Consider the following 19,651-nt stretch of genomic DNA (forward strand, 5'->3'; position numbering starts at 1 on the left):
CACTAAGCACCCCTCAAACCTTGACAAGAAGAGGGGGAACATCTGGTGGTATAGTAGGCACCAAATGCGTCCCTAACTTCCAGCTCTCCTGCCTAGATCAGGGGTTCTCATGTGGAACCCTCACAAGTAAAGCAACAGCAGTAGCACCTGAATCCAAAATACAGGGTCTAGGTACATCTGGCCTTGAGCTGAACACAAGTCTGAGATCTTAGCAAACTAGTCTTTCTCCTTTTTCTCACCCAAAGAGCCGGACCCATGTCTGGAGCCTGGGCGGCAGTGATCCTTGAGCCCATTTCCATCCCTCTCTGGAGAGGTTTCTTCATCTGTAAAGCGAAGGGCTCGGACTGGTGATCCCAAAGCCCCCTCCAGTTCGAACACTGATAAGTAGGGAACAGTCCAGATGACTTCTGACCCTTTCCCTCACACCCCCCTGGGTCCTCTGTGTCCTGGGCACGACGTGGGACCCTCGCAAGGTCAAGGAACATTAACTATAAAGATGTCAAGTCGCGGCCAGGCTGAAAGGGCCTCCTACACCTGAGTTACACAGAGGAGCAAGTCAAGACGGGAACTCCCGGATAGAGCGGTTGTTCGGACCCCAGCCCACGTCAGCCGTCCATGCGCACACCCTTCTCCGGTCTCTCTTCTGCCCACCCCCATTGGCACGCGGCCCCTGCTCACCACTCCCGAGGCAGAGCAGCTCCCAGAGCTCGACCTCCGCAACTGCAACTACTCAAGCCCAGCATGCGACCTGGATTCCCCACGCGAGGCAGCCAAACTGTGTACAGAGTCACCATGGCAACGGTCGCTTCCGGGGATTCCGGAAGTGTCAGGGGTGGCGGAAATGAAGTCCGAGGTCCTACGTCTAGGGTATGGATAAGGTCATGGTAGAATCGGGAAGACGAGATATGGGGCCTGTCAATTCAGAAAGGCTGCAGCAGCTGCATGCGCAGAATCAAGGTGGGTACAGTGAAGAAACGAAGGCTTCGTATGAACCAGGAAGCGGGGCAGCTGGGCTTCCGGCTCAGAGAAGTTTGCAACTACGGAGGCCGCGCAGGCCCGTCCCATTCCAGCACCGCGCTCTGAGCCGCTGTGGGCGCGCGCCCTTGCCCCGCCTTGGTTAGTGTGGAGCCGACCGGCCAGGCCTGCGCAGTTGCGGCGGCCGGGGAAGATGGTGGAGGACGGCGCGGAGGAGCTGGAGGACCTGGTGCACTTCTCGGTGTCTGAGTTGCCTAGTCGCGGCTACGGCGTCATGGAGGAGATCCGGCGACAAGGCAAGCTGTGCGACGTGACGCTGAAGGTACGGCGGGCTGGGCGGCGGCGGCGGCCGGCTGAGGAGAGAGGCCAGCCGGAGCAGAGGGGCGGGGGCCGGGGACAGGATCCAGCGACGAGGAGAGCTGTGCGACGTGACGTTCGAGATACTGCGGGCTGAGGAGAGGGGCCGAGCCGGAGCAGACGGGCGGGGGCCGGGACAGGATCCGGCGGGGACTAGGGTGAAGAGGAGAGGCTGGATGAGAACGAGTGGGGAGGGGGCTCGGGCCGAGCGGGGACGACGGGAACCGCCTTTCAACTCTTGGAAAGAAAGGTTGAGAGGTATGCCGCTCCGGCCCTTGGAGTGGGAGACGTTGGGCGGCCTGCCTCCCTTTTCTGTCTTACAGAAAAGAGAAAATGGACTTAAATCCCCTCCACAGAGGAGGGGGCGGTGGCTGGCTCCCCGTTCTGATGCAGCACTACAGCATCTTCTCGTTTGGGTCCCTCGAAGTTATCTGTGCTGTTGTAGAAGAGAAGGTTTCTTCTTAGGAGCCAGTCGATGCCTGTCCTTGATTGTTAGATTACTGCTTTGTCTCTTTTAAAATTTGGGCTTGCGATTTTTTGAGGTAAGAAGCTACTGTGCCCTACACTGGAAGGGACCAGCCGCCACCACTACCACAAAGGTCCTGGAGGCTGGGCTGATGGACTTTGTAGGGAAAGGGATGCTGACATCAAGTGAGGAAGATATCCTAACCACCTGTTCCTCACCAGTTTCCTGGTCACAAGAGCCAGCCTTCTTTCTGTACTTTGGGTCCTTTCCTGCCAGAGAGGCAAGCTGTGCTGCTGGGCCATGCGTACCAGTTGGGAGTTGCTGTTGGGCCCTCTCTGGAAGGCTCTCAGCATCTGTGGATGATCCCCAGTTTTGTTTGTTTGTTTAACTATTCAGAGATATGTTTACTCTTTGAATATTTACCTGGTTAAGGAAACTTTTCTTCTACAGATTTGAGTCAGATGTCTGGAGGTGGTAGAGTAGATGGTTAAGAGTATGGCTTTGGATACAGAAGGATTTGGGGATTAAAATCCTAGTTGTAACCTTGAGCAAATTTCTTAATCTCCCTAAGCCTCTGTTTTCCAAATGTAAAAGTAGGGATGATTCCTAATTCACAGTATTAGTGTGAGAAAAAAAAAAAAAGAGAAAATGTTTGGTCTTTTTTACATCATGTCTGATGAAGCTTTTTCTTTCTTTTTTTTTTCTGTATAAATAAAACTTTTTAATTAGAAAACTCTATAGTATGATGAAGCTTTTTCATCACTTTTAATTCTGGCCACAGAGGTTGGTTTTCTAGAAGAATGAAATGGCCTGAGAAGGGGCCGGGTCTTCTCAGATGGGACAGGGAACCTAGGGGATTGAGAACTGAGCTGGACCAAAAGAAGCAGAGGAAGTAAAAATAAATGAGAAGTTTTTGTCAACAGTGATAAGATGGTGGAAGATGTTGAGGCTACTAAAAGAAAGATATTGTTGTGGTAGTAACACTTGGTTTGAGGAGAGACTGATGAAAAGTAGTGATAGGGCAGAATTTTTGGATTAAGATTTATTTTAGGCTGTAAGGGTAAACCAGGGAAAGCGTGTAAGACAGAAGAGAAAAGGACATGGCAGAGTAGGATGGTCACAGATACGTCTACATAAGGCAGTACATTTTGCCTCTGTATTTGATGCAAATACAGAAGATAGCAAACTTGGAGCAGAAAAATGCTTGTATGATTTTTTTCATTAAAATGTTTTTTTGGAAAAAAAATGTTTTTTTGGTTCATTCAAAGGAACAAGTAAATTATTTGACATAGTTCCAACTGAGAGGGTCAGTCTGAATTGCTGCATTAGGTTCAAGGTCTAGTATAAAGGTATAAACTAGAGCTGGGCAGGACTGTAGAGAGGATTTATTTCATTGGTTTTGAAACTATTCTATACACCTCGAGTAGATCGATAGCAATGTCATGGTTGGGGGGCCTAGAAAAAGGCAAGCAAACCAGGCTCAGCCACATCCCTACCCTCTACCAGAGCTGCTCTGTGAAATCTTTTTCTTTTTTTCTTTCTTTCTTTTTTTTTTTTTTTTGAGACAGGGTCTCACTGTGTCACCCTCTGTAGAGTGCTGTAACATTGCAGCTCACAGCAAACTCCAATTCTTGGGCTTAAGCGATTCTCTTGCCTTAGCCTCCCAAGTAGCTGGGACTACAGGTGCCCACCACAATGCCCAGCTATTTTTTAGTTGTAGTTGTCATTGTTGTTTGGCAGGCCCAGGCTGGATTCGAACCCGCCAGCTCCAGTATATGTAACTGGTGCCCTATCTGCTGAGCTACAGGCACTGAGCCAACTCTCTTTCTTAATAGAGTCTTTTCTCAAGTTTCTGGTGGTTCCAGTCTCTTTTGCAAATGAGCAGGCACTAGTTGGAAGCTTTTTGGTGTGGGATGGTTTATAGACCAGTGGGCCTACCCATGGGGGATTGGGCCTCCCCATAGGGGAGCGTTTCTCAAACTTTAGCAGTCTTTAGAATCACCTAGTGACCTTGTGAAAATACTGGTTGTTACCATGACCCAGAATTTCTGATATATTAGGTATGGCCTGAGCCCAAGAATTCACATTTCTGACAGGTTTCCTACCGTGGATGATTTTTTTTTTTTTTTTTTTGAGCCAGAGTCTCACTATGTCGCCCTTGGTAGAGTGCCATGGCGTCACAGCTCACAACAACCTCAAACTCTTGGGCTTAAGTGATTCTCTTGCCTCAGCCTCCCAAGTAGCTGGGACTACAGGCACCTGCCACAACACTCGGCTATTTTTTGTTGCAGTTGTCATAGTTGTTTAGCTGGCCCAGGCCGGGTTCAAACCTGCCATCTTTGGTGTATGTGGCTGGCACTGTAACCACTGTGCTATGGGCGCCAAGCCGTGGATGTTTTTTTTTTTTTTTTTTTTTTTTTGTAGAGACAGAGTCTCACTGTACCGCCCTCGGGTAGAGTGCCGTGGCGTCACACGGCTCACAGCAACCTCTAACTCTTGGGCTTACACTATTCTCTTGCCTCAGCTTCCCGAGCAGCTGGGACTACAGGCACGTGCCACAACGCCCAGCTAACCGTGGATGATCTTAAATGAACAAAATTATTACCCCTGGTGGGTACCACTGCTACATTCCGAGAGCTACGGCTATAGGGACAGGTTCTTTTTCATGGGATAGGTTCAGAGTCCATAGATCTTGAGGCTTGTTCCTAGATTGTATAAGCCTTGCTGTTATTCTGGAAAGCTTATGGTGGGAAGGGAGTTGAGGCTCTCCCTTCTGTATGCAGACTTTAACTTAATCCCCCTGAATGGTGCCATTTCCTTATCTTCAGTGGTGCCCTGGATAACCAAGTCTAGAATCTCTAATTCATCCTGTCTGAAGAGTAAACCTTCAGTCTTCTGCAAGAGCAGCAATGGAGCAGTTGCTTGCCTGGGGAGAGGACTAGTACTTTCTGTTTTCAGATCCTCATACTAGTACCTTCTGAGGAAACTCAGGTACTAGTATGGTTGAATGGTTGAATTTTAGAGGGGGTTCTGCATTGTCCTGCCATCTGCAGCACACAGTAGTCTTTTTTTTTTTTGTAGAGACAGAGTCTCACTGTACTGCCCTTGGGTAGAGTGCCGTGGCGTCACACGGCTCACAGCAACCTCCAACTCTCTTGGGCTTACGCGATTCTCTTGCCTCAGCCTCCCGAGCAGCTGGGACTACAGGCGCCCGCCACAACGCCCGGCTATTTTTTTGTTGTTGTTGCAGTTTGGCCGGGGCTGAGTTTGAACCCGCCACCCTCGGCATATGGGGCCGGCGCCCTACTCGCTGAGCCACAGGCGCCGCCCAGCACACAGTATTCTTTATCTAACCTACATATTACTCATTCATTTGCTTTTCATCTTCTAAAATTTTATTGACTCTTCTAATCTGTCTAAGCTGTTCTTTTTCCTTAGGACGTTTTCTCTCCTTGAACATTAGTCTGATAAGCAGTGTCATGCATATTCTGGAATTGGACTGCCTGGGTTTGAATTCTGGCTTTGCCACTTATTAGCTATAAAAGCTTGAGCAACTTCCTTAAGCACTGGTGATTCATTTTCTTCATCTGTAAAATGAGTTCATCACCTTACTTGAGTGTTGAGGATTTTTTTAGTTAATATACTTCAAATACTCATTAGTAAATGCTTAATAAGTAGAGTATATAAAGAACAAATAATAATTTAATGGGGTTTCTAGAAGGAGGAGAGGTAAATGCACATGTTCAGCCTGCCATTTTGAATTTGTTTTAACTTCTGATGAACTTTGATTTCATTTCATTTATTGGTTGATAAGGTCTTGTTCTGTTTCCTGGGCTAGAGTACATTGGCACAATCATAGCTCACAGCAGCCTTGAACTCTTAGGCTCAAGTGATCCTCCTGCCTTGGCCTCCCAAAGTACTATGATCATAGGCATGAGCCACTGTGTGCAGCTGGATGATTGTAAATTAACAAAACGTTCGGGCACAGCCTGTGGGTCAAATGAGTAGGACGCCGGCCCCATATACTAGAGGTGGTGGGTTTAAACCCAGCCCCGGCCAAAAACTGCAAAAAAAAAAAAAAAAAAAAAAAATTAACAAAATGTTCATTACTTTAAAAGAGTTTGCAAACCACTGCTCTACTTCTTTTTTCTTTCCTTTTTTTTTTTTTGTAGAGGCAGAGTCTCACTTTATTGCCTTTGATAGAGTGCTGTGGCATCACACAGCTCACAGCAACCTCTCACTCCTGGGCTTAGGCAATTCTCTTGCCTCAGCCTCCTGAGTAGTTGGGACTATAGGCACCCGCCACAATACCCAGCTATTTTTTTGTTGCAATTTGGCCAGAGCTGGGTTTGAACCCGCCACCCTTGGTATATGGGGCCGATGCCCTGCCCACTGAGCCACAGGCGCCGCCCACAGTGCTCTACTTCAGTAGCCTTACATTGTATAGACAGGGACCTCAGCCCCTAAGGGGAAGGGACTTGTCCAGGCTCACAGAATGAGTTAGGCATTGCTAGGACGGGATTCTTTTTTTTTTTTTTTTTTTTAAGAGACAGAGTCTCACTTTATCACTCTTGGTAGAGTGCCATAGCGTCACAGCTCATAGCAACCTTCAACTCCTCGGCTTAGGCTATTCTGTTGCCTCAGTCTCCCAAGTAGCTGGGATTACAGGCGTCCGCCACAATGCTCGGCTATTTTTTGTTGCAGTTTGTCTGGGGCCGGGTTTGAACCCGCCACCCTCGGTATATGGGGCTGGTGTCCTACCCACTGAGCCACCCTAGGGCTGGATTCTTAGTCTCCATATACAAGGTCGGATGTCCTTTCATGCTCTCCTATTGCTTTTTCTGTCACTGACAGTAACTGAACCAATTTTAGCTGCTACCCTATGAATGTACTTCGTATCTACCATGTTCATCCTTAACAACATGTCGTCTTTTCTATCTTTCTGAGTTTTAGGGAGCATGTGAAAGTCAGAATCAGTAGTAGTACCATGTTCTTTTTTTTTTGAGACAGGAGTGTCACTATATTGCTCTCAGTAGAGTACTGTGGCATCATAGCTCACAGCAACCTCAAACTCTTGGGCTTAAGCAATTCTCTTGCCTCAGCCTCCCAAGTACCTGGGACTATTTTTTTTTTTGGTGTTGTTGTTGCAGTTGTTTAGTTGGCCCAGGCTGGGTTTGAACCTGCCACCCTCAGTGTATGTGGCTGGCACCGTAACCACTGTGCTATGGGCTCCAAGCCAGTACCACATTCTTGAAATTCACTGTCAACACTTGAATCTAGACTTAATTTTCTCTTTTGGAAATATTTGAAATTTAAATTCCTTGGGAGCCTCTTGGATAGTTAGAAACACAACAGAAAAGAATTTTTAGTTTTTTCAAAAATCTGTATCCTTGGTGACTTAGACCTGTTCTGACCTATTATCAGAAAAAGATCATGGTCCTTTTCTTTGGCAAATCACTTTGTCTTAAAGGTTAAGAGAATAATGGTACAAGACTTCTTGGCAACCTGTGACATAAGGCTTGGTGTGGGTAGAGAGGTTTGCATTCATGAAGGCTTTCATTTCCTCTTCTCAATGGTGGTTTCATCTCCTTTCCTCTGGGCTGCTAGGAACCTGAGGTTCAGGCAGTTCCAGAAAATGCATCAGGTTAACCTGGATCCACCCAAATTTGAGGGCAGACTCCTCAAATTTAATGAGTATTCTTCTTACTAATGAGATCTGGAACCACCAGGTTCATATATTTCTATTCTCCCCTCATCTCCCATAATCATTTCTTTTTCTATTTTTATGAGAGCAGAATGGTTTTACCTAAGCTGTGTATTATAGAACCATAAGTATAGGGGAGAGTGGAGTTCCTTATATATAAAAAGACACTTTATTTTGCAATCACTGATAAATAATTACTGAAATATTTGCTGGCATCATTTTTCTCAGCATTTTCTCAGGCCCCTGCTGAGATTTTTAACCTGGATCTGAGAGTTTGCCTTCAGAAGAAAATGTTTCTTCCATGGGTGAAACGCACAGTATTAGAATATTTCTTTTTGATCCACTAAGTGCACATACACAATTTTCACTAAAACTGGCTTTGAGAGCTACATATTGGAGTCTGGAATCTTGCCCAACTTGTAACTACTGGCTTTGTGATGAAAGAGTAGGTGGAGAAGGATGTCAGGAAATGAAGTAAGAACTTGTTGATGCCTGCCATTTTATGTTATGTGTATTGTAGTGAGTTACACAGGGATAATTATAGAGCTAGAATAATCATATTAAAAAGAGCTGTAGAGGGCGGCGCCTGTGGCTCAGTTGGTAAGGCGCCGGCCCCATATACGGAGGGTGGCGGGCTCAAACCTGGCCCCGGCCGAACTGCAACCAAAAAATAGCCGGGCGCTGTGGCGGGCGCCTGTAGTCCCAGCTACTCGGGAGGCTGAGGCAAGAGACTCGCTTAAGCCCAGGAGTTGGAGGTTGCTGTGAGCTGTGTGAGGCCACAGCACTCTACCGAGGGCCATAAAGTGAGACTCCGTCTCTACAAAAAAAAAAGAGTTGTAGAGAGTCTTTATTGAAGCCAGTCCTGTTTATATCTGTTACAGATACAAAAAACCTTGAAGCTGGGGCAGCGCCTGTGGCTCAAGGAGTAGGGCGCCGGTCCCATATGCCGGAGGTGGCCGGTTCAAACCTAGCCCCAGCCAAAAAAAAAAAAAACCTTGAAGCTTAGAGCTATTAAGGGATTTGCCTAAGGTACAAAGCTGTATTAGCTAAGATCTAACGGTGGTGTTTTTTGGTGGAAGCGATGTATTTACATCCTCTATCAAAATTACTCTCCTGCCCTACTGATGGTATGAAACAGAGTAGGGAACAGATCATCATTAGGGTCACCTTTGAGTATGGAGGGCAGTGATGTGAATGTCCAGATGCAATACCACTGTTGCACAGAGAAGATGCAAGATTTCTCTGCTAGTCTTCCAGACGTTGAATTCTTGACTCTTTGATTTTGAAATGACGTTGTAATGGAAAACATCGCATATGAATAGTGTTCATTCCTAGGACTTTCTTTTTTTTTTTTTTTTTTGAGACAGAGCCTCAAGCTGTCACCCTGGGTATAGTGCCGTGGCATCACAGTTCAAAGCTGGCATCACAGTTCAAAGCTGGCATCATAGTTCAAAGCAACCTCCAACGCTTGAGCTTAAGCGATTCTCTTGCCTCAGCCTCCCAAGTAGCTAGAACTACAGGCACCTGCCACAATGCCCAACTGTTTTTTTGGTTGTAGTTGTCATTGTTGTTTGGCAGGCCCGGGCTGGATTCGAACCCACCAGCTCTGGTGCATGTGGCTGGCGCCTTAGCCGCTTGAGCTACAGGTGCTGAGCCATTCCCAGGACTTTCTATTGATTTTTTCAATTAGTTGGGTTCATCTGTGGCCTTTTCTCTCTTTAAGGAAAAATCAGAACTGAGAGGAAGAATGTGCTCCTTGAGAGGCAGAGCTCTTGTTATATGAATTTTATGTTCATCAAAAATTCAGTTTTGATCTCTTTCTTGTTCAAGTTATGTTGTGGGTAATGCTGTTAAATTTGGATACCAATTAGATGAATGAGAAAGCTTGATGCTGCCTAGTATGTAAGTAGGGAAAGAGAGTTGGAGCTATAGCCTGGAAAATCTGTTACCAGCCAAGCAGCATTCATGGGGTTCACCCTGAGGCCCTGGAGCTTGGCTGCCTGTCTGGCTGGGTGAATTTAAGAAGCCTTTGTTTGGAGATGTTTCTTACTGTAGATGGCTCCCTTATTATTTTGTACATGAGATGCCATTGTTTTCCCTTTGACCCCTGGTTTAGCTGGTAGACTGGTTGATGGAAAATGAGACCACATTGTTTTTCTTTTTCTTTTCTTTCTTTTTTCTTTTCTTTTGTTTTCTTTGAGACAGTCTTAGGCTGTCACCCTGGATAGAGCGCTATGGCATCATAGCTCACAGCAACCTCTAACTCTTGGGCTCATGTGATCCTCTTGCCTCAGTTTTTCTATTTTTAGTAGAGACAGGGTCTTGATTTTGCTCAGGCTGGAACTCGTGAGCTCAAGCAATCCACCTGCCTTGGCCTCTGAGAGTGCTAGGATTACAAGTGTGAGTCACCACACCCAGCCCACATTGTTTTTCTTTTCTTTTCTTTTTTGAGGCAGAGTCTCACTTTGTCACCCTCAGTAGAGTGCAGTAGCGACACAGCTCACAGCAACCTCAAACTCTAGGGTTCAAGCCATCCTCTTGCCTCGGCCTCCCAAGTAGCTGGGACTACAGGCACCCTCCACAATACCAGCTGTTTTTAGAGACAGGGTCTTGTTCTTGCTTAGGCTGGTCTCAAACTCATGAGCTCAAGCGATCCACCCGCCTCAACTTCCCAGAGTGCTGGGATTACAGGGGTGAGCCACTGCACCGGCTCCACATTGTTTTTCTAAAAGTATGTTCCCAGCCTTTCCTAAATTACAAGCAAGGTATTGACCTTTCTACTTAAGACTTGTTGAGTGTTGGGTGTTGTCACTCTCATTGCCTCTTTGGCATGGAACCAGCGAGCTTCCCTGAGGTTAGCTTAGGAAGACCTTAGGAAAAATACTCAAACAGCTGATTATATGGGGAGGATCCCTTGAGCTCTGGAGCAAGAATGAGACTCCATTAAAAAAAAAAAGAAGGCTTGGCACCCGTAGCTCAGTTTTTACAGTGTCAGCCACATATACCGAGGGTGGTGGGTTTGAACCCGGCCCGGGCCAGCTAAATAACAATGACAACTACAACAAAAAATGGCTGAGCATTGTGGTGGATGCCTGTAGCCCAGCTACTCGGGAGGCTAAGGCAAGAGAATCACTTAATTGATGGATAGACGGCACTCTACCCAGGGTGATAAAGTGAGACTCCGTCTCAAAAAAAAAAGGAAGAAGAAAAACCCCATGTGATTATATCATTAGTTGGTTCCAGTTGGGGACAAAATGGGGTGAACTAAGGTGTGTGATGTAGGAGTTGATAAACATTTTCTGTAAAGGACCAGATAGTAAATATTTTAGAATTGAGATAATATGGTTTTGGCTGTAGCCACTCAACTCTGATGTTACAGTGCAAAAGCAGCAATACCCAATACCTTAAACAAATGGGTATGGCTATGTTCCAATAACAATTTATTTACAAAAACAAACATGAGCTAAATCTGTTGGTTGTAATTACTGACCTCGGTTATATGCTGATAGTAGCCTTTGAAAAGTTTAAGGTTTTTGGAGTAGGTAAAATTTCTTTTATTGCCAATGTATACTTCTGTGGTTTCAACACAGTATCAGGAATTGGAAGCATCTTTTAGTAAAGAGTACAGATGGCCCAGAAGTGAAGAATTTTCTTTTTCACCTTACTGCAGGCGATCGTGAGACTGTGCTGGTTGTTTAGTGAATAACTGACATAGGAGAAGTTACTATTGAATTTTGCATCTTGTAGCTCTGCTGGAGCTTGAAACAGAATGTTTCCAAAGTGTTAACTAAAGACACCATGCTCCCTTTCTATTGCAATTGAAGCTGAGGATGCTTAGCTGCCTGCAAAAGGGCCCGTCAAAGGAGACCATCATGGCTCCTATGTTCCAGTGTAACAGATGGTCTGTGTTCTGGGCCTTGAAAGCAAGGGTCAGAGTTTGGGTTTTTGGCAGGCAAAGTAGAGGATCAGTAGTTCAAATGTGATCCAATATAGTGGTATGTGAGGTCAGAGTGTGCCAACTATCTCATCTGAACACAAAAATGCTTAAAAAAAAATTAAACTCCAGGCTCCACATCTGTGGCTCAAGCGGCTAAGGTGCCAGCCACATAAATCTGAGCTGGTGGGTTTGAATCCAGACAGGGCCTGCCAAACAACAACGATGGCTGCAACCGAAAAATAGCCAGGCATTGTGGACGGCGCCTGTAGGCCCAGCTACTTGGGAGGCGGAGGCAGGAGAATCGCTTGAGCCCAGGAGTTAGAGGTTGCTGTGAGCTGTGATGCAACAGCCTTCTATCCAGGGCTACAGCTTGAGGCTCTGTCTCAAAAATAAATAAATAAATAAACTCCAGCTCAGCGCCTGTAGCTCAGCGGCTAGGGCGCCAGCCATATACACCAGAGCTGGTGGGTATGAACCCAGCCCAGGCTTGCCAAAACAATGACAACTACAACCAAAAAATAGCCAGGTAAGTGCCTGTAGTCCCAACTACTTGGGAGGCTGATGCAAGAGAATGGCTTAAGCTCAAGAGTTGGAGGTTGCTGTGATGCCATGGCACTCTACCAAGGGTGACAGTTTGAGGCTCTGTCTCAAAAAAAAAAAAAAAAAACTTATGAATGGTATCATCAAATGGGGTGACCCAGTTACCTGAGTTCTAGATGATGGGGAGTTGCTGGTTCAGCAGACAAAAAACAGTGAACGCACACCATTGGTTAGCATTCTTTTGGAAGACCCTCCTCAGTGGGAAGACTGCTTTAGCTGCAAAAATTGCAGAGGAATCCAACTTCCCCTTCATCAAGATCTGTTCTCCTGATAAGATGATTGGCTTTTCTGAGATAGCCAAATGTCAGGCCATGAAGAAGATCTTTGATGATGTGTACAAATCCCAGCTCAATTGTGTGGTTGTGGATGACATTGAGAGACTGCTTGATTATGTTCCAATTGGCCCTTGATTTTCCAATCTCGTATTAGAGGCTCTTCTTCTGTTACTGAAAAAGGTACCTCCTCAGTGTCGCAAGCTTCTTATCATTGGGACAACCAGCCAAAAAGATGTTCTTCAGGAGATGGAAATGCTTAATGCTTTCAGCACCACCATCCACATGCCCAACATTGCCACAGGAGAGTAGCTATTAGAAGCTTTGGAGCTTTGGGGCAACTTCAAGGATAGGGAATGTACCACAATTGCACAGCAAGTCTAAGGGGAAAAGGTCTGGATAGGAATCGAGAAGTTAATAATTTGGACCGAGATGTCCCTACAGATGGATCCTGAATACTGTGTGAGAAAATTTTTGGCTCTCTTAAGAGAAGAAGGAGCTAGCCCCCTTGACTTTTTTTTTTTTTTTTTTTTTTGTAGAGACAGAGTCTCACTGTACCGCCCTCGGGTAGAGTGCCGTGGCGTCACATGGCTCACAGCAACCTCTAACTCTTGGGCTTACACGATTCTCTTGCCTCAGCCTCCCGAGCAGCTGGGACTACAGGCGCCCGCCACAACACCTGGCTATTTTTCTGTTGCAGTTTGGCCGGGGCTGGGTTTGAACCCGCCACCCTCGGTATATGGGGCCGGCGCCCTGCTCACTGAGCCACAGGCGCCGCCCTAGCCCCCTTGACTTTAATCAAAACGGACTATTTGCAACACACAGTGACCCAGGGAAGTGAGCAAGGTGAAGATGGCCTGGGATCTTCACTCATCTTACTCAAGATACTGGACTAAGCAGAACGTCTTCTACCTTCAACACATACTTGCTCTGCATGATTAGTGCAATTAAACTCCCTTCCTTATGCTCATTGAGATATTCTAGTATTTTGTGGAAGGTGTTGGCTTGCTTTAGAATGCTGTGCTTATCTTTCCATGCAAGCTCAGATGATTCCTTCTTATTCATTGTCTGTGTGGGAAACACCCTGTACTTGTGAACACTACATGTTTTCAGCTCTGTCACCATTACCATCCCAAAACTCTCAATAAATGTAATGAATGTTGCAGTATAACACTTGGCCTATAAGAAGCCTGTAGGCTTTCCACCCACAAGCCAGGAGCAGTGAATCGAGGTGTGGGTGCAGTGATCCTTACTGCTTTCCTGAGCTAACACTAAAGGTAATTGGGTATTTGGTAAAGGTTTCCCCACAAAATTGAGTTTTCTTTGCCTGAAGAAATAGGGCTTTGAATATCTAAAATGCTATTCTCAATCATTTTCAGAGATGTTTCCAAGTTGCAATTAGGAGATCTTTCTTAATAGAAAGTCAGGTTATTACTGTGTTGGCTGTGACTTCCCCTTAATGTAACTAATTTGCTCTGTGGTAAGAGATATGCTAATTATTACTGCTTAGTAGATGTTTAAAACGTGTGAAAGGTATGGAAAAATGTACACCCCTAAACAGAAAAGAGTTATTAAAATAAAGTAATTTTTAAACCTCTCAGCACTAAAAAAACAAAAAACAAATTCAAGAACAGGTACTTGTACATCCATGTTCATAGCAGCACTATTCACAATAGCCAAAGGTAAAAGCAACCCAAGGCTCCATCAATGGATGAATGGATAAACAGAATATGGCATATACAGACAGTGGAATATTAGCCTTAAAACAAAAGGAAATTCTGCTATAACATGGATGAAAGTTGAAGACATATACTAAAATAAGCCAGTTGTAAAAGGACAAATGTATAATTTCGCTTACACGAGTTCCCCAGAGTAGTCAAATTCATAAAGATAGAAAGTGGAATGGTGGTTGCCAGAGTCTGGGAATAGGGGGAATGGGAAGTTATTATTTAATGCAGAATTTCAGTTTGTGAAGATGAAGACATTCTGGAGAGGGTTAGTAGTAATGATTGTAGAATAATGTGAATGTGTTCAGTGCCACATAACTGTACACTTAAAAAAGATTGAAATGGTAAATTATATGTTATTTATATTTTATCACAATAAAAAAGAGATAATAGGCTCAGTGTGCGTAGCACAGTGGTTAGGGCACCAGCCACATGCCACGGCCCTCTGCTGAGGGTGACGTAGTGAGACTCTGTCTCAATTAAAAAAAAAAAAAGATAATAAACTTGAGAAGACTTGTTATCAAGTGAGCAAATGAGGTTGCTTGTAGTGGTTCGTTCTTCTGTAAACACTAAAAAACAGAATATTTCTCTGTATCCACATCTACTGGTCAGAAGCACTTACTGATACTAAGGAGTGATCTTTCCTACTATTCTATTTTTTGTAGTATGCTCCTTCAGCTGTTAAGAGCCAAATTGTATTAGCTCAGCCCTATAGCTGCACTTCAAATGGTTCCTTAAAAGGAATGACTTCTGAGAGATCCATATTTAAGTGATGTGGACATGTTGTGAGTTTATTATTTTTCTTGTGCTGATTTATAAAATCTAAATGTCCTGTAACCCTGCTGGAGCTATCTTGAGGAGCAGCAAAACTCTGTGCTAACGTGTCTTCCAAGTAAAGGTGTGTTGGCGCAGTACACAAATTACACGTAGCTTTCAAATCTATATTTGTACACCTTACTTTGCTCTCAAGTGGTAGACCTGCATTTCCATTTGTTCTGTAGATCCTCAATTATGTCTACAATGAATCCTCTTGCCCTTCTAAACTATCCCTTTTGTTTTTGTGTGTGTATGTATACATAAGGATGACATACTGTCCATCTAGTCATATAAGATTGAAACTCTGGAATTGGCTTTGGCTCCCCTTCTCTTTTATGTGTTATTTTGTGGCATTTATCATAATAGCAATTAAAAATTATTTATAGTATTATAAACTCTATGAGAGCAGGGCTGACTGAATTATTTACTGAGATGTCTGCATAATAGGCACTCAGTAAACCACTATCCTAACTGAGAGATCCTTTTCACCTTTCACCTAACTCAGGATTGCTTTAACTTTTCTAGCATGTTGAGGGAATTCTTAAAGACCTTTTATAAAATGATATTGTGCTGCTAACAGCCTTAGCTCTGCCCTTCTTCTGCTCTGAGTGGCTTCCCATTTCATTTTTATTCAATAGTAAGTATACTTGGCAGATAGGTCAGCACCTTCCATGTGCCAGGCATTGTTGTAAGTGCTGGAGGTACAGACTCTGTGAGTGTGAGCTTACCTTCTACTGGAGCAGCAGACAATAAATAGACAGATAGAAAATGTCCAGTGGTGGTAAGTGCTATAAAGAAAAGTAAATCAGGGCGCCATAGCACAGTGGTTATGGCTCCAGACACATGCACCAAGGCTGGCAGGTTCGAACCCAGCTTAGGCCAGCTAAACAACAATGACAACTGCAACAAAAAATAGCTGGGCATTGTGGCGGGCGCCTGTAGTCCCAGCTACTCAGGAGGCTGAGGCAAGAGAATGGCTTAAGCCCAAGAGAGTTTGAAGTTGCTGTTAGCTGTGATGCCATGGCACTCTACCGAGGGCAACATAGTGAGACTCTGTCTCAAAAGAAAAGAAAAAGAAATCAGGATAAGTGGCCTGGGAGGGCTGTTTTTGTTAGAGGGACCAGAGCCAGCCTCTCTAAATAGAGATCTTAATGAAATGAGGAAGTGATCCATGAGGATATCTGAGGGAAGAATATTTTAGGCAGAGGGAATAGTAAGCGCAGAGCCCTGTGCTGAACTGGAATCTGGTGATTCTTACCTCCCGTCCACGTGAAAGGTTGAGAACATTGACTTCACACATTGCTTCTACTCCCCTTACTATACTGAACAGAGTGTAAATGTGTTTGAGTGTTTTTCCCCCCTTTGTATGTTGAACTCCTGAAGCCTGTCAACCGTCTATTATTTAACATAGGTCTTAGTATGTTTCAGGTGCTCAAAGGAGTTTGCTGAACTACCTTCAGGGTCTGTGAGGATTCTTTGAGATTCTCCTTTAGTTAGCATACCATAGAAGTGCATCTAACTGTGCATGGTGCTTTGCTAGGCACAGGAGGCACCCTGCTATAAATGGAAGTCAGTCTCTGTCTTTGGTGTTTATAGATTAGTGGAGGAGATAGATACCCATCAATTAATTATGAGGCAAGGCAGAGTATGATGAATTCTGTAACTATGCAGGTATCACCAGAGGCCTAAGAGAACACCAAAGGGGTGGGTGGCAGTTATTTATGGTGCAGAGTGTACTTGGTATTTTGGGGAAACAACAGGAAACTAGCATGGTAAGAGTAGAGTGAACAAGGAGAAAAGTAGGAGGACATGAGGTCTGAGAGGTAGCCACCCAGGTCCAAGGTAATCCTTTGCATGGTTCAGTATGGCTCATTAAATCCTTTGTGAAAATGAGTGAATGAATGAAGCCAAGCAATAGTTATTTGTGAATAAAGAATCAGGGCATGTGTTAGAAGTGCACCTATAGTATAGAAAGGTAGGATGCATATTCCTCAGTTCATGAAGAATACAGGATTGCACTTGCAGTTTTCCTCTCTGCTATTTGGGAGAGAATAGTAATGGCCCAAGTAAGAGACTAATTCTGGCTTGTTCTTTTTTTGTGTGTTTTGAGACAGAGCCTCAAGCTGTCGCCCTGGGTAGAGTGCTGTGGCGTCAAAGCTCACAGCAACCTCCAACTGCTGGGCTTAAGCCATTCTCTTGCCTCAGTCACTTCAGTAGCTGGGACTACAGGCGCCCGCCACAATGCCCAGCTATTTTTTAGTTGTAGTTGTCGTTGTTTGGTGGGGGCCTGGTCTGGATTCCAACCCACCAGCCGTGGTGTATGTGGCTGGCACCTTAGCCGCTTGAGCTACAGGCACGGAGCCATGACCCAACAACACTTTTAAGCATCAGGATGGTCTGAGCAACAGTGGAAATGCATGAGCAGCAGCTGGTAGCTAGTTGGAATTAGGAAAGGACTGCTGATTTAACTGAATCTCTGATTATTCTAAGCTGCTCATAGAAATCCGTTACTTCATTGCTGTCTTAGACGTAAGAGGGAGAAGATTAAGAATCTTCTGTTGTTGTTGACAACCTCTCTTAGGTGATTTTTCTAGGACTGCCAGTGTACTCTTGATATTCAAAGTCTTCCAGACTTGGCCCCTCTCTGCTATCCTCTCCTAGTTTCCCATGGTCTTCTCCTGTGTCATCTGCCTGTCTCTTTGTGACCTATGTTCTCTGTCTTCTGGGCCTTTGCTCTACTATTCCTTTGGCTTTGAGTATCTGCTCACATCTGCCAACCAGAGTCCTACCCATGCTTCAAGGTTCCTTTCATATTTTATTTTCTCAAGGTACCCATGCTATATATATATTTATTTTATTTATTTATTTATTTTTTTGCAGTTTTTGGCCGGAGCTGAGTTTGAATCCACCACTTCTGACATATGGGGCCAGCACCCTACTCCTTTGAGCCACAGGTGCCACCCTGACCCATGCTATCTTTTTTCTTTTGCCCTGTCCTGTTACAGTGGAGGGTTGTATGAAGTCCATCTGTCCAAAGACAGTCTTATTATCCTTCCAGCTGTAGTTTCTGTCTCTCCCTTCCTTTGTACTTTAATCCCTTATTACTCATAGTATTGTCATTGGACCATCAGCATCATCTGGAAGGCTGTTAAAAATGCAGAATTTCAGGTCCCACTTTAGACTTACCAAACTGGAATCTGGTGATTCTTACCTCCTGTGCACATGAAAGTTTGAGAAGCATTGACTTCACACATCGCTTCTACTTCCCTTACTGTACTGAACAGAGTGTAAATGTGTTTGAGTGTTTTCTTCCCCTCTATAATTTGAACTCTTGGAGCACCTTCTAGTATTTAGCATAGGTCTTGGTATGTTTCAAGTGCTCAAAAGAGTTTGCTGAATTATTCTCAAGGCCCGTGGCATTATTTGAGATGCTTCTTTAGTCAATATACCATAGAAGTGCATCTAACTGTGCATGGTGCTTTACTAGGCACAGGAGGCACCCTGCTATGCATAGGAGTCAGTCTCTTTCTTCGATGTTTATAGATTACTGGGAGAAATAGATACCCGTCAATTAATTATGAGGCAAGACAGAATATGGTAAATTCTGTAACTGTGCAGATATTACCAGAAGTCTAAGGGAACACCAAATGGGTGGCATTTACTTAAGAGTGTTGTGACTATTTCATGGAAAGTGTGGTATTTAATTGGTACCTTGCAGGATGAATAAGGACTTTGACAGACACCCGTGGGCCAGGGCATTCTTAGCTGGGAAAAATGCAAACTCTCAATGAGTGTTCTTTCCTGTTCTCTTACTAACCAAGTATAGTTGGGCAGCGCCTGTGGCTCAAGGAGTAGGCAGCTGGCTCCATATACCGGAGGGGGCAGGTTCAAACCCGGCCCTGGCCAAAAACAAACAACAACAACAAAAACATTAAGTATACAGAAGACTTTTTTTTTTTTTTGTAGAGACAGAGTTTCACTTTATGGCCCTCGGTAGAGTGCCATGGCATCGTACAGCTCACAGCAACCTCCAACTCCTGGGCTTAAGCGATTCTCTTGCCTCAGCCTCCCGAGTAGCTGGGACTACAGGCACCTGCCACAAAGCCCGGCTATTTTTTGGTTGCAGTTCAGCCGGAGCCGGGTTTGAACCCGCCACCCTCGGTATATGGGGCCAGCGCCTTACTGACTGAGCCACAGGCGCCGCCCAGTATACAGAAGACTTTTGTGACCAAATGTGTTGGGTATTTCCCCATGTACAAGCAAGTAATTAATTCTGCAGCAGACACCAGCTGGGTATCCTCCACGTCAGTTCTAAGACTTCCTGGAGATAGCATCAGATCCCATAGGTTGGGGGTCAGTTCCCAAGGCTGCCTCGTGCCCCAGACTCCAGTCGCTAAGTCTGAACTTCTGGTTTGATTAATTTGCTAGAGTGGCTCACAGACTTCAGGGAAACTTTTATATTCACTGGTTCATTATAAACGATATAGCAAGAATACAGATTAAGTGATGCATCAGGTGAAGTGTATGGGGGAAGGGGTGTGGAGTTCCCATGTCCTCCCTGGGTGCACCACCCACCAGGATTCTCCATGTATTCAACTATCTATAAGCTTTCTGAACCCTGCCTTCTTGGGCCTTTTTTTGGTAGATTGATTGGGTAGGCATGGTTGAAGCATGAACAACCATGTCAAAATGTAATTGGACAAAAAAGGGTATAATCTAATGCTGATAGACTAATTGGGGAAACCTGTATAAGGCCTGTCTGTTTAGATTCTTCTGGCCTCTCTGTGCAGCATTCTT

The 19,651-nt window shown here is 44.9% G+C and overlaps 2 protein-coding genes across 6 annotated transcripts in view; one reads left to right on the top strand and one right to left on the bottom strand.

Annotated features, from left to right (window-relative positions):
* The window catches only part of KIF9 (kinesin family member 9), a 79,703-nt gene extending 78,702 nt beyond the window's left edge, over positions 1 to 1,001 (bottom strand). For 2 of the 4 annotated variants that reach the window (XM_053600513.1, XM_053600512.1), the window contains exon 1: positions 240 to 583. In XM_053600513.1, coding sequence (XP_053456488.1) covers positions 240 to 485 — 246 coding nt within the window. In that variant the 5' untranslated portion in view covers positions 486 to 583. Of the gene's footprint in view, positions 1 to 239; positions 584 to 678 lie in introns of those variants that run through there. The other 2 variants (XM_053600511.1, XM_053600514.1) reach the window with 2 other exon arrangements.
* Positions 999 to 19,651, top strand: part of KLHL18 (kelch like family member 18) — a 73,392-nt gene continuing 54,739 nt past the window's right edge. For both annotated transcript variants that reach the window (XM_053600515.1, XM_053600516.1), the window contains exon 1: positions 999 to 1,297. In XM_053600515.1, the coding sequence (XP_053456490.1) occupies positions 1,169 to 1,297 (129 nt within the window). In that variant the 5' untranslated portion in view covers positions 999 to 1,168. The remainder of the gene's footprint in view (positions 1,298 to 19,651) is intronic.

The sequence above is a fragment of the Nycticebus coucang genome, chromosome 8 (assembly GCF_027406575.1).
Source record: "Nycticebus coucang isolate mNycCou1 chromosome 8, mNycCou1.pri, whole genome shotgun sequence".
Lineage (NCBI taxonomy): Eukaryota > Metazoa > Chordata > Mammalia > Primates > Lorisidae > Nycticebus > Nycticebus coucang.